The sequence below is a fragment of the Triticum aestivum genome, chromosome 7B, assembly GCF_018294505.1.
Source record: "Triticum aestivum cultivar Chinese Spring chromosome 7B, IWGSC CS RefSeq v2.1, whole genome shotgun sequence".
In the NCBI taxonomy this organism is placed as follows: Eukaryota; Viridiplantae; Streptophyta; class Magnoliopsida; order Poales; family Poaceae; genus Triticum; species Triticum aestivum.
In genome coordinates, this window is record NC_057813.1 from 739,715,541 (window position 1) to 739,730,468 (window position 14,928).

General features: G+C 39.8%; 1 protein-coding gene across 1 annotated transcript in view; it reads left to right on the plus strand.

Annotated features, from left to right (window-relative positions):
- Positions 1 to 14,928, plus strand: part of LOC542815 (1,4-alpha-glucan-branching enzyme, chloroplastic/amyloplastic) — a 29,888-nt gene that overhangs the window by 3,924 nt on the left and 11,036 nt on the right. Inside the window, exons 7-9 of the mRNA XM_044579370.1 lie at positions 184 to 300; positions 457 to 519; positions 1,191 to 1,292. Of these exons, the coding sequence (XP_044435305.1) occupies positions 184 to 300; positions 457 to 519; positions 1,191 to 1,292 (282 nt within the window). The remainder of the gene's footprint in view (positions 1 to 183; positions 301 to 456; positions 520 to 1,190; positions 1,293 to 14,928) is intronic.

Here is a 14,928-nt window from a genome sequence, read left to right on the forward strand (position 1 = left end):
ACCTGCTTTTCAGAAAATAGCATAGACTATCACATTTCCATTCTCACAACTAGTGAAAGGATCCTAACCAGCTATTATGGACCATGTAAGCACGTCCAAGGATTACCATTTGTATACAGCCAACTTCGTGTTCATCTACTGAAATAACAACCGTATAGTTATTTTTTTCACATAAATTTTCAGTCTATTATTGGCAGCAAGACTATGGCATTTCTCTTGATGGAATGGGAAACGTATTCCGGTATGTCGGCCATGGATCCTGATTCACCTACAATAGATCGTGCCATTGCACTTCAAAAGGTTAAATTCTTATTAAGTATTCGTGAATTTAATTGTTCTATCTAGTTCTAAGTATTGCATTCCTTCTAGATTTACTTAGATTTCTGGCTAGCCCTTGAAGATAAGGTGTCCTAGTCCCTTTAGGTATATATGACTTACTGTGTTACAATATTTCAGATGATTCACTTCATCACGATGGCCTTTGGAGGTGATAGCTACCTAAAATTTATGGGTAATGAGGTAATATCTAGTGATGTGTAAAAACTTGTTATCGACTAATCTATTTCATGATTCTTTAAAAGTTGTTTTGTGAGTACAAGCATTTTCTGCAACTGATGTAAACAAGATAGAGATATTTTTCAAGTCCTTATTATCCTTGGCTAAAAAAGTCGTCATTCTGATGGTAATGTTTCACAAATAAGGAAAGCTTCTAGAACAAAATTAGCAGTATATATCAAATAATTGACGTTATCCCATAACATTTATATTTCTTTTCTGATGCGCAATTACGTGCAGTTTACTTTCAGTTTGGTCACCTATAATGGACTGAGTTGGTCTCAAATGTCCCTTCTAACACAGCTAATCATTTTGTCAACGTGGAAAATCAGCTGGGCTCAAATGTCCTTTCAAAATTGCCAATACAATGATCAAATATTTTTATCTTTTTTGGTGGTGGAACAATGGTCAAATCTTGCCTGTGTTTACCAACTATTTTCTTGGTTCTTACATGTTACTAATATGTAGTACATGCATTACCGATGCATAAATTGGCACTGTATTTTCCAAAATTTATTTGAAGGCTGCATTATTTTGTTGACTGAAGTTATTTTTTCAATACTTTTTATATTATGGCTGGCTTTTCTGCAAACAACATTTTATTGATTTGTCACCTAATATATAAATTTGAACAGTACATGAATGCATTTGATCAAGCAGTGGACACGCCCAGCGATAAATGTTCATTCCTATCATCATCAAATCAGACTGCCAGCCACATGAATGAGGAAGAAAAGGTACTTAACTATACAATCTTCAGTCAGGGCACTTGTTTGAATCATTTGTTTCACTCTTATACTCTTTAGAACGCGCCATCATGATCTAGTACTCTTTAGAATAGAACCACTAACTTGCTTATGCGTTTAATGTGACTGAGAAAGGTGAAACCGTATCCATTTCATATGAATACTTGTTGTCTCAAAATGGGCTATGCATTTAATACAAGTTTCATGGTTATTCAGTTTGAACGTGTAGATTTGCTGTCCGTCTTCAGTTCTTATCATATAGTAGAACTTATGCAAGAAAATGATTATGCACTGCTCATTGTTCCTTTTCTCCTTTTGTTTTTGTTAAAGTTTTACTCTCTTTCCTTTTGTGTTTCCCTTTTTTCGGGTTTGGGGGCACCTCTGGATTACTAGGATATGTTTCTAACATGTCAATTCTTAATCATTGATGATCTGGTTCCTGCGTACCTAGGTATCTGTAATTCTAGTACATAGAAGAACTCTGTGTGATAATATCTGCTTTTGTCAAAGGACCATGTCTTTATTCCATCATATGGTCTTGCATGGTCTACCGACATTGATAAAATACACAACACATACAGTTCCGCCTTTACATAAGTCTCTCTCAGGAAGTGTTCAAACATAATCGTTTCACAAAGTTTTATTCTCCATATATATTGCTGCAACCAGTCTTGTCGATTGCCCAGTGCTACGTATAGTCTGGATGACCTCGGCGAAGAGCCGGTTGCAGCAAGGAGCCATTGCCCGCCTCAACAGCAGCCCTATCTCCTCAGGAGGCAGTGGGCACCTACCTTGCCTCCTTCCTTTCTTTCCGTTGCTTTAACTCTCACTATGTAGCTAAATAATAAAGACATCTTACGAAAGAAGAATCAGTAGATGTTTAAAGGATGAGGTACCAGTTTGTCGCTCATTTGTGCCTTGAGCATGCAGCCACACTTCGCAAGCTGTAAAGTGGCAACCACTTTGCACTACAAACAGCATCACCCACATGAACAAAAAGTAAAATAAAAAGAAGTAAGCAGTTGTAGGAAAAAGTACATTTTCATACTTTTTGCTGCACAAGCTAGTGGCTCACAATAATCATCTTCGAAGTAGCAAACGGTCAGATACATACGGCTCTCCTGGACCGTCAACATGGCACAACACCCCCTTCCCGATCATCTCTCCTCGGGGCCAGCTGTCGGCTATGGTGTTGTCTTGCATGAAAGACATATAAACAAGCCAACAAAACATTTTAGCGCTTTCTGTTTTTGCGTGCAATCACATGCATGTAGATGACTGCATTTTTTTTTGTGGTTTTTAGTTTCTACTCCCTCCGTTCCGAATTACTTGTCTTAGATTTGTCTAGATACGGATGTATCTAGCATTAAAATGAGTCTAGATACATCTGTATCTAGACAAATCCAAGACAAGTAATTCGGAACGGAGGGAGTACAAGCCAAAGACTATAGATTATGCTGGAAATCACGAGAACAGAATTTTAGCCCCCAAGTTCCAGTAAGCTCTTTAGTTTTAGAAATATTCAAAAACAAATAAATTTTGAAGTTAAAAGATCCAAAGAATTTCTACTAGAATGCACTGCAAGCCGCCTTCTAGATATTATGAAAAACAAATCAAATGCAGCCTGCACAAAAACAACAAACACGATGATCTAAAATAGCAAACAATGAAGATGATATTTAAATTTAAAATTTTAGATCATCACACTTTGGTTCTTCCTTGAAGCTCGCAGATAAACACTTCTCCCGGCCTCTAAATTTTGCTCATCCATCCATAGTGTATTCTCATATTTACACATCAAAGCTATTATGGCACATGTACATATTTATTTTTTGTGTTCCTTTTGAAAATAAAGAAACCACTCGAGCTCCGCTGCCAAAACAATTGCCTAGAGAACCAACATAAAAACATTCGACCTATACCTCGATGATGTTTTCATCAGTCCCTCATTTTATTTGGTTGTCTTGTTCCCAAATGAAAAAGAAAACAATCACTAGCGTTTTCATATTCTTCATTTTTCTTCTTCTCCTTCGACTTATTTTTTCTATTGTCGTTCGCAAGGCTCGGGTTTGTCAACTTGCAAACTAATCTTGTCTTGTTCATCATAACTTCTCTCTACCAGTTGTTGGTTGCATTAAATTACTACAAGAAAGATTCATGATTAGAATGATCTAGACATGATGTATGTGTTGGAAAACGTAGCATGCAATTTCAAAAAAATCCTACGCTCACGCAAGATTTATCTAGGAGATGCATAGCAATGAGAGGGGGAGAGTGTGTCCACGTACCCTCGTAGACCAAAAGCAGAAGCGTTTGTTAACGCGGTTCATGTAGTCAAACTTCTTGTTCCGACCGATCAAGCACCGAACGTACTGCACCTCCGAGTTCTACACACGTTCAGCTCGATGATGTCCCTCGAACTCTTGATCCAGCAAAGTGTCGAGGGAGAGTTGCGCCAACACGACGGCGTGGTGACGGTGATGGTGAAGTGATCCATGCAGGGCTTCGACTAAGCACTACCTGAATATGACCGGAGGCGTAAACTGGGGAGGGGGGCGCCGCACACGGCTAGGAATCAATATTGTGTGTTCTAGGCGCCTCCCCCCGTTCATATATATAGGTGGGAGGGAGAGGGGGCAGCCAAGGGGGAGGAAGGAGGAGGTGGGAGAGAAGGAAGGGAGAGGGCCGAATCCCTCCCCTTCCTTTCTCTCTCCTCCTCTTTCCATCAACCCCCCTCTATTTCGGCGTACATGGGGCGCACCAGCCCCTTAGGGGCTGGTCTGTCCCACTCTTGGCTCATTAGGCCCATGTAGTCGCCGGGGGATGCCCGGAACCCCTTCTGGTGACCCGATACGTACTCGGTACCCCCGGAACACTTCCGGTGTCTGAATATTATCGTCCTATATATCAATATTTACCTCTCGACCATTTTGAGACTCTTCGTCATGTCCATGATCTCATCTGGGACTCCGAACAACATTCGGTCACCAAATCACATAACTCATATAATACAAAATCGTCATCGGACGTTAAGCGTGCGAAACCTATGGGTTCGAGAACTATGTAGACATGATCGGGACACCTCTCTAGTCAATAACCAATAGCGGTATCTGGATGCTCATATTGGCTCCCACATATTCTATGATCTTTATCGGTCGAACCGTTATGACAACATACGTTATTCCCTTTGTCATCGGTATGTTACTTGCCCGAGATTTGATCGTTGGTATCTTCATACCTAGTTCAATCTCGTTACCGGCAAGTCTCTTTACTCATTTCATAATGCATCATCTTGCAACTAACTCAGTAATCACTTTGCTTGCAAGGCTTCTTATGATGTGCATTACCGAGAGGGCCCAGAGATACCTCTCCGATACTCAGAGTGACAAATCCTAATCTCTATCTATGCCAATCCAACAAACACCTTCGGAGACACTTGTAGAGCATCTTTATAATCACCGAGCTACGTTGTGACGTTTGATAGCACACAAGGCATTCCTCCGATATCCGGGAGTTAAATAATCTCATAGTCGGAGGAATATGTATTTGACATGAAGAAAGCAATAGCAATAAAACTAAACGATCATTATGCTAAGCTAATGGATGGGTCTTGTCCACCACATCATTCTCCTAATGATGTGATCTCGTTCACCAAATGACAACACATGCCTATGGCTAGGAAACTTAACCATCTTTGATTAATGAGCTAGTCAAGTAGAGGCATACTAGGGACGAGGTGTTTTGTCTATGTATCCACACATGTATCAAGTTTCCGGTTAATATAATTCTAGCATGAATAATAGACATTTATCATGATATAAGGAAATATAAAATAACAACTTTATTATTGCTTCTAGGGCATATTTCCTTCAGTCTCCCACTTGCACTAGAGTCAATAATCTAGTTCACATCGCCATGTGATTTAACACCAATAGTTCACATCTCTATGTGATTAACACCCATACTTCACATCGCCATGTGACAAACACCCAAAGGGTTTGCTAGAGTCAATAATCTAGTTCACATCGCTATGTGATTAACACCCAAAGAGTACTAAGGTGTGATCATATTTTGCTTGTGAGAGAAGTTTAGTCAATGGTTCTGCCACATTCAGAGCCCTATGTATTTTGCAATTTTTCTATGTCTACAATGCTCTGCATGGAGCTACTCTAGCTAATTGCTCCCACTTTCAATATGTATCCAGATTGAGACTCAGAGTCATCCGGATCGGTGTAAAAAGCTTGCATCGACGTAATTCTTTACGACAAACTCTTTATCACCTCCATAACCGAGAAATATTTCCTTCCTCTTAGGTAACTAAGGATAACTTTGCCCGTTGTCCAGTGATCAACTCCTGGATCACTATCGTACCCCCTTGCCAAACTCATGATAAGGTACACAATAGGTTTGGTACACAGCATAGCATACTTTATAGAACCTATGGTTGAGGCATAGGGAATGACTTTCATTCTCTTTCTATTTTCTATTGTGGTCGGGTTTAGAGTCTTACTCAACTTTGCACCTTGCAACACAGGCAAGAACTCCTTCTTTGACTGTTCCATTTTGAACCACTTCAAAATCTTGTCAAGGATCTACTCATTGAAAAATCTTATCAAGTGTCTTGATCTATCTCTATAGATCTTGATGCCTAACATGTAAGCAGCTGCACCGAGGTCTTTCTTTGAAAAACTCCTTTCAAACTCTCCTTTATGCTTTCCAGAAAATTCTACATCATTTGTGAACAACAATATGTCATTCACATATACTTATCAGAAAGGTTGTAGTGCTCCCACTCACTTTCTTGTAGATACAGACTTCACCGCCAGTCTGTATAAAACTATATGCTTTGATCAGCTCATCAAAGCATACATTCCAACTTCGAGATGCTTGCACCAGTCCATAGATGGATCGCTGGAGCTTGCACATTAATTAGCACCTTTAGGATTGACAAAACCTTCTGGTTGCATCATATATAACTCTTTTTTAATAAATCCATTAAGGAATGCAGTTTTGATATCCATTTGCCAGATTTCATAAAATGCGGTAATTGCTAACATGATTCGGACAGACTTAAGCATCGATACGAGTGAGAAAATCTCATCGTAGTCAACTCCTTGAACTTGTCGAAAATCTTTTGCGACAAGTTGAGCTTTATAGACAGTAACATTACCATCAGCGTCAGTCTTCTTCTCGAAGATCCATTTATTCTCTATGGGTCGCCGATCATCGGGCAAATCCACCAAAGTCCACACTTTGTTCTCATACATGAATCCTATTTCAGATTTCATGGCCTCAAGCCATTTATCGGAATCTGGGCTCATCATAGCTTCTTCATAGTTCGTAGGTTCATCATGGTCAAGTAACATGACTTCCAGAATAGGATTGTCATACCACTCTGGTGTGGATTATGCTCTGGTTGACCTACGAGGTTCAGTAGTAACTTGATCTGAAGGCTCATGATCATCATCATTAGCTTCCTCTCTAGTTGGTGTAGGTATCACGGGAACAGATTTCTCGGATGAGCTACTTTCCAATTTGAGAAAAGGTACAATTACCTCATCAAGTTCTACTTTCCTCCCACTCACTTCTTTCGAGAGAAAGTCCTTCTCTAGAAAGGTTCCATTCTTGGCAACAAAGATCTTGCCTTCCGATCTGTGGTAGAAGGTGTACCCAATTGTTTCCTTAGGGTATCCTATGAAGACGCACATCTCCGATTTGGATTCGAGCTTATCAGGATGAAGCCTTTTGACATAAGCATCGCATCCCCAAACTTTAATAAATGATAGCTTAGGTCTATTGCCAAACCACAGTTCATATGGTCTCAACAGATTTTGACGGTGCGCTATTTAACATGAATGCAGCTGTCTCTAATGCATAACCCCAAACCGATAGTGGTAAATCGGTAAGAGACATCATAGATCGCACCATATCTAATAAAGTACGGTTACGACGTTCGGACACACCATTATGTTGTGGTGTTCCAGATGGCATGAGTTGTGAAACAATTCCACATTGTTTAAATGAAGGCCAAACTCGTAACTCAAATATCTGCCTGCGCAATTAGATCGTAGAAACTTTATTCTTGTTACGATGATTCTCCCACTACAGGAATCCAATATTTTGCCGTCTGCCACGGCGGACGGCAAAGGCATGGACGGCGGACGGCAAAGAGCTTTGCCGTCAGCGGTGGATGGCAAAGAGGGACGGCAAAGATAGGGTCAGCAAATAGATGTTTCAGATTTGTGTTTCATTAAGTAGACATACCCATATCTACTCAAATCATCTGTGAAGGTCAGAAAATAACGATACCCACCGCGAGCCACAACACTCATCGGACCGCATACATCGATATGTATTATTTTCATTAAGTCATTGGCTCGTTCCATTGTTCCGGAGAACAGAGTTTTAGTCATCTTGCCCATGAGGCATGGTTCGCAAGTATCAAATGATTCATAATCAAGTGATTCCAAAAGCCCATCAGCATGGAGTTTCTTCATGCGCTTTTACACCAATATGACCTAAACGGCACTGCCACAAGTATGTCGCACTATCATTATCAACTTTGCATCTTTTGGCATCAATATTATGAATATGTGTATCACTACGACCGACATTCAATAAACCATTAACATTGGGTGTATGACCATAGAAGGTTTTATTCATGTAAACAGAATAACAATTATTCTCTGTCTTAAATGAATAACTGTATCGCAATAAACATGATCCAATCATATGCATGCTTAACGCAAACACCAAATAACATTTATTTAAGGTTCAACACTAATCCCGAAGATAGAGTGAGTGTACGATGATCGTATCAACCTTGGAATTAATTCCAACACACATTGTCACCTCGCCCTTAACTAGTCTTTGTTTATTCTGCAACTCCTGTTTCGAGTTACTAATCTTAGCAACTGAACCGGTATCAAATACCCAGGGGTTACTACGAACACTAGTAAGGTACACATCAATAACCTGTATATCAAATATACCTTTGTTCACTTTGCCATCCTTCTTAGCCGCCAAATATTTGGGGCAGTTCTGCTTCTAGTGACCATTTCCTTTCAGTAGAAGCACTCAGTTTCAGGCTTGGGCCCAGCTTTGGGCTTTTTCACGGGAGTGGCAACTTTCTTGCCATTCTTCTTGAAGTTCCCTTTCTTTCCCTTTGCCCTTTTCTTGAAACTAGTGGTCTTGTCAATCATCAACACTTGATGCTCTTTCTTGATTTCTACCTTCGTTGATTTCAGCATCACGAAGAGCTCGAGAATCGTTTTCGTCATCCCTTGCATATTATAGTTCATCACAAAGTTCTAGTAACTTGGTGATAGTGACTAGAGAACTTTTTCAATCACTATCTTATCTGGAAGATTAACTCCCACTTGATTCAAGCGATTGTAGTACTCAGACATTCTGAGCACATGCTCACTGGTTGAGCTATTCTCCTCCATCTTGTAGGTGAAGTACTTGTCAAAGGTCTCATACCTCTTGACACAGGCATGAGCCTGAAATACCAATTTCTGCTCTTGGAACATCTCATATGCTCCGTGGTGTTCAAAAATGTTTTTGAAGTCCCGGTTCTAAGCTGTAAAGCATGGCGCACTAAACTATCAAGTAGTAATCATATCGAGCTTGCCAAATGTTCATAACGTCTGTTTCTGCTCCTACAATAGGTTTGTCACCTAGCGGTGCATCAAGGACATAATTCTTCTGTGCAATAATGAGGATAATCCTCAGATCATGGACCCAGTCCGCATCATTGCTACTATCATCTTTCAACTTATTTTTCTCTAGGAACATATAAAAAATAAACAGGGGACTACATCACGAGCTATTGATCTACAACATAATTTGCAAATACTACCAGGACTAAGTTCATGATAAATTAAGTTCAAATAATCAAATTACTTAATAACTCCCACTTAGATAGACATCCCTCAAGTCATCTAAATGATATGTGATCCAAATCAACTAAACCATGTCCAATCATCACATGAGATGGAGTAGTCATCAATGGTGATCATCTCTATGTTGATTATATCCACTATATGATTCACGTTTGACCTTTCGATATCCAGTGTTCCGAGGCCATGTCTATACATGCTAGGCTCGTCAAGTTTAACCCGAGTATTCCGCATGTGCAAAACTGGCTTGCACCCGTTGTATGTGAATGTAGAGCCTATCACACCCGATCATCACGTGGTGTCTCAGCACGAAGAACTTTCGCAACAGTGCATACTCGGGGAGAACACTTATACCTTGAAATTTAGTTAAGGGATCATCTTATAATGCTACCACCGTACTAAGCAAAATAAGATGCATAAAGATAAACATCACATGCAATCAAAATATGTGACATGATATGGCCATCATCATCTTGTGCTTTTGATCTCCATCTCCAAAGCAACGCCATGATCTCCATCGTCACCGGCTCGACACCTTGATCTCCATCGTAGTGTCGTGGTCGTCTCGCCAACGATTGCTTCTACAACTATCGCTACCGCTTAGTGATAAAATAAAGCAATTACATGGCATTTGCAATTCATACAATAAAGCGACAACCATATGGCTCCTGCCAGTTGCTGATAACTTCTACAAAACATGATCATCTCATACAGCAACGTATATCACATCATGTCTTGACCATATCACATCACAACATGCCCTGCAAAAACAAGTTAGACGTCCTCTACTTTGTTGTTGCAAGCTTTACATGGCTGCTACGGGCTTCTAGAAAGAACCGTTCTTACCTACGGCACAAAACCATAATGGTGATTTATCAAGTTTGCTGTTTTAACCTTCAACAAGGACCGGGCGCAATCAAATTCAATTTAACTAAAGTTGGAGAAACACACACCCGCCAGCCACCTTTATGCAAAACTAGTTGCATGTCTGTCGGTGGAACCGGTCTCATGAACATGGTCATGTAAGGTTGGTCCGGGCCGCTTCATCCAACAATACCGCCAAATCAAAATAAGATATTGGTGGTAAGCAGTATGACGATCACCTCCCACAACTCTTTGTGTTCTACTCGTGCATATCATCTATGCATAAACCTGGCTCTGATACCACTATTGGAAAACGTAGCATGCAATTTCAAAAAAATTCCTACACTAACGCAAGATCTATCTAAGAGATGCATAGCAACGAGAGGGGGAGAGTGTGTCCATGTACCCTCGTAGACCTAAAGCGGAAGCGTTTGTTAACATGGTTGATGTAGTCAAACTTCTTCTCATTCCGACCGATCAAGCACCAAACGTACAGCACCTCCGAGTTCTACACATGTTCAGCTCGATGACGTCCCTCGAACTCTTGATCCAGTAAACTGTCGAGGGAGAGATGCATCAGCACGACGACGTGGTGACGGTGATGGTGAAGTCATCCATGCAGAGCTTCGCCTAAGCACTACGTGAATATGATCAGAGGCGTAAACTGTGGAGGGGGGCGCCGCACACGGCTAGGAATCAATATTGTGTGTTCTAGGCGCCTCCCCCTTCATATATATAGGTGGGAGGGAGAGGAGGCAGCCAAGGGGGCGCCCAAGTAGGAGGAATCTTACTTGGGGCCCAAATCCTATTCGCCCCCCCCCCCTACCATAACTCCCGAAGGGGGAAGGAAGGAGGAGGGGGGAGAGAAGGAAGGGGGAGGCCGAATCCCTTCCCTTCCTTTCTCTCTTCTCGTCTTCCCTTCCCCCCCCCCTCTATTTCCGCCTACATGGGGCGCACCAGCCCCTTAGGGGCTGGTCTGTCCCACTCTTGGCCCATTAGGCCCATGTAGTTGTCGGGGGGATGCCCGGAACCCCTTCCAGTAAACCCGATACGCACCCGGTACCCCCGGAACACTTCTGTTGTCCGAATACTACCGCCCTATATATCAATATTTACCTCTTAACCATTTCGATACTCCTCATCATGTCCGTGATCTCATCCGGGACTCCGAACAACATTCGGTCACCAAATCACATAACTCATATAATACAAACCGTCATCGAACGTTAAGCGTGCGGACCCTACGGGTTCGAGAACTATGTAGACATGACCGAGACACCTCTCCGGTCAATAACCAATAGCGGAACCTGGATGCTCATATTGGCTCCCACATATTCTACAAAGATCTTTATCAGCCAAACCGTTATGACAACATACGTTATTCCCTTTGTCATCGGTATGTTACTTGCCCGAGATTCGATTGTTGGTATCTTCATACCTAGTTCAATCTCGTTACCGGCAAGTCTCTTTACTTGTTCCGTAATGCATCATCCTGCAACTAACTCATTAGTCACTTTGTTTGCAAGGCTTCTTATGATGTGCATTACCGAGAGGGCCCAGAGATACCTCTTCGATACTCGGAGTGACAAATCCTAATCTCGGTCTATGCCAACCCAACAAACATCTTTGGACAAACCTGTAGAGCATCTTTATAATCACCCAATTACGTTGTGACATGTGATAGCACACAAGGCATTCCTCCGGTATCCGGGAGTTGCATAATCTCATAGTCGGAGGAATATGTATTTGACATGAAGAAAGCAGTAGCAATAAAACTGAACAATCATTATGCTAAGCTAATGGATGGGTCTTGTCCATCACATCATTCTCCTAATGATGTGATCTCGTTCATCAAATGATAACACATGCCTATGGCTAGGAAACTTAACCATCTTTGATTAACGAGCTACTCAAGTAGAGGCATACTAGGGACACGGTGTTTTATCTATGTATCCACACATGTATCAAGTTTCTGGTTAATACAATTCTAGTATGAATAATAGAAATTTATCATGATATAAGAATATATAAAATAACAACTTTATTATTGCCTCTAGGGCATATTTCCTTCAGTATGATGTAGCAAAAAAACATCACGATAAAATCATAAAATGGCATGGTGAATCGAAAGCTTGGAAGGAAGTTATGCTCATCGGAGTCCTTGGTATCTAAATGTCCAATCTCGTCACGGCGCATGTACTTCACATATATTGTGATGCAAATGTTTGTCTTTATTTACAATTATGGTTCCCTAGTAAATGTATACTACTTTCTTAACCAATAAACATTATACAATATATAAATAAAATGCTCCAAGCATGTGAGATATAGTAAACATGCAAGACACAGTAAACACATGATGCAGTAAGCACGCGATGTAGTTCAGACACGTGATACAGTTGACACATGAAGACGTGGGTGAATGCATCTTTGTCACTCTCAAATGCACCTTTGTCGTTGGCAAGGCAAATTTGTGCTTCTCAACTACATATTTGTCATAGTCAACTGCATCAATATCAACGACAACATTTACTTGACTTTATGAGATAATGTGCACTCCTTAAAATATATGTTTAATGCTATATTTCTAATAGATTTCAAAATATTTTTCTCTTGATTAGTTTTAAATGGTATATAACTTGTCAATTTGCTAAATAAGATAAATTCAATATATATAGTAGGATCAACTTGACTTAAAAAACAATAATCGAGATAATTGTTTTAGGTTGAACTTGATACTTATAGAACCAAACTTGAAGTCAGCAAGATCAGAACCCTAGTGGAACTAGGTAGTGATATAAGAAATTAGAGAATAACTCGAGACTTACGAATGATTAATGTTTACTTTTTACACATAATATTTATAGTTTACTCTGTTCATCCACATCGAATGACAATTACATCCCCTCCTTCTATTAAAATCATATAACAAAAAATTTCACAGTATTCTGAATTTTTTCTCATAAAAAGACATAATTACTCCACACACTTATCTTCCACTTGCTTAGGGACTGATTGTATCTGTGTACCATATTTCTAAACGAAAGTGTAATCGCAAGCGAATAGCTTAATGGATTTTGAACTATTTGATTCTTTAGAATGGGAATTATATTGAGATAACATATCATTCACAAAGGGCTCTTGCCTATTTATAGTAATTTTTCTTACTTATTTATAAGTCACCACCGTTAAACGATGCTATCTTTTTTAACCAATATATTTTTCATTAATATTTGGATCTGCCACATTAGAATTCACAATCCTTTTGAGGGAAAAAAGGTGGAATGTTAGTGTAGATGATTCCTTATGATTTTGGATAAGATAGGTGGAAGTTGTAAGTCCTAACTTGAACGGCTATGATTGAACTATATATAACAAATTTTTCCATGCATTAACAATGTTTTAATCTTGGCATTTTATAGATATAAAAGTCAAACTCTACAATTACAAACATAAAAATATTAATGTAGAACTCTATTTTATTGTTAAGTTGTGTTAGTGTTTGAAATTACAGTCTAGAGCATTTCGTGAACTTGAATCCAACCTATTAATAAAACAAAAGCATAAAAAAATGACAAATTCACATATGAAATAACTTGTCTCGCACAGATTTATTACAATAGGTTTGTGTGTGTGTGTGTGTGCGCGCGCGCGAGCACCTACAGTAATATCTATAAATATCTTGATAGATGTTTCTACAATTCATGGGTCAAACTAATAATGCAATACATGTTAATAGAATAGAATCTGAGTTCCATTTGACTAATAATTTTCAAATGTATGAGTTGTCAACATGTGGTATGTCTTCATATTCCAGCATGTAGCCTTTGTTACTTGGCATTGTTTGTTTGTTCATTTTTATGGAGACTCTCCTCTTTCTACATGGTTTAATTTCCATATGTCGAGTGTAGCATGTCTAGTGCAACTAAACTCAAAAACCCACTTGACCACTAACCCAGCTTACCCTTATTTGTGAATTTGACAAGATGGTTTGAAAGCTCATCGAATGTAATAGCTACATTGCTTGGTAGGGGCAATGTAATCATACACAATCAATCATGCCGCATATATAGACGAGAGGTCTCCAGGTGAACACCCTTGTTACCCTAACATCGATTGTCCATACTCGAATGAGCTACAAAACTAGTGGATTGCATGAATAAACAGAGATAATTTGTACATGTTGTTTTGTGCTATATTATTAATTGCTAAAAAGGAAATATGATCGTCAAGATAAAGATAATACTTAAGAATACAATTGCACTAAAGTCACATATCCCAAGTGATGGGCCTGATCCTGAAATAAAATCACAAGCTTTGTTGCCGTCATCGCGACAACATATTATTAGGGGGTAGACCTTGTGGTAGTACTCATGATGTAAAGTTATTGGGAGGGGGAGAATGTATGGGGCCTTATGTGAAGGGCATCGTACACAAGATAGAGCTCACACATCAACAATTTTTAAATGTATTTGGTCGCCCCTTGTTGAAGTGTGAAGTGCTCCTTTGTTAGAAGAGGTAAAAGGAGAAGCGCCTTAGCTAGCAAGTAGGTCTGGTTAGGGAAAATGCTGCCTTGACACTTCCATTTTCCTCAATAGGGAAGTGCTTTAACTAAAGGCTACACCCACTTAAGAAGTGGTTGCTTTGATCCTTCGCTTCCCTCGACATCGTCATGTGCCTTTCTAGGTCCCTCGAATCAAAGTCCTTTCTCCAAGCCTTTCATTGGATTCCCTGGATGTATATTTTGTTGTGGTTTATTCAAGTGAGAGTGAATGATTATATATCCATATATGGGGGTGGGTATAAAGGTTGACGATATTCGACATATATAGACCATGTTGGAGTATGGAGGAAATGGTGGT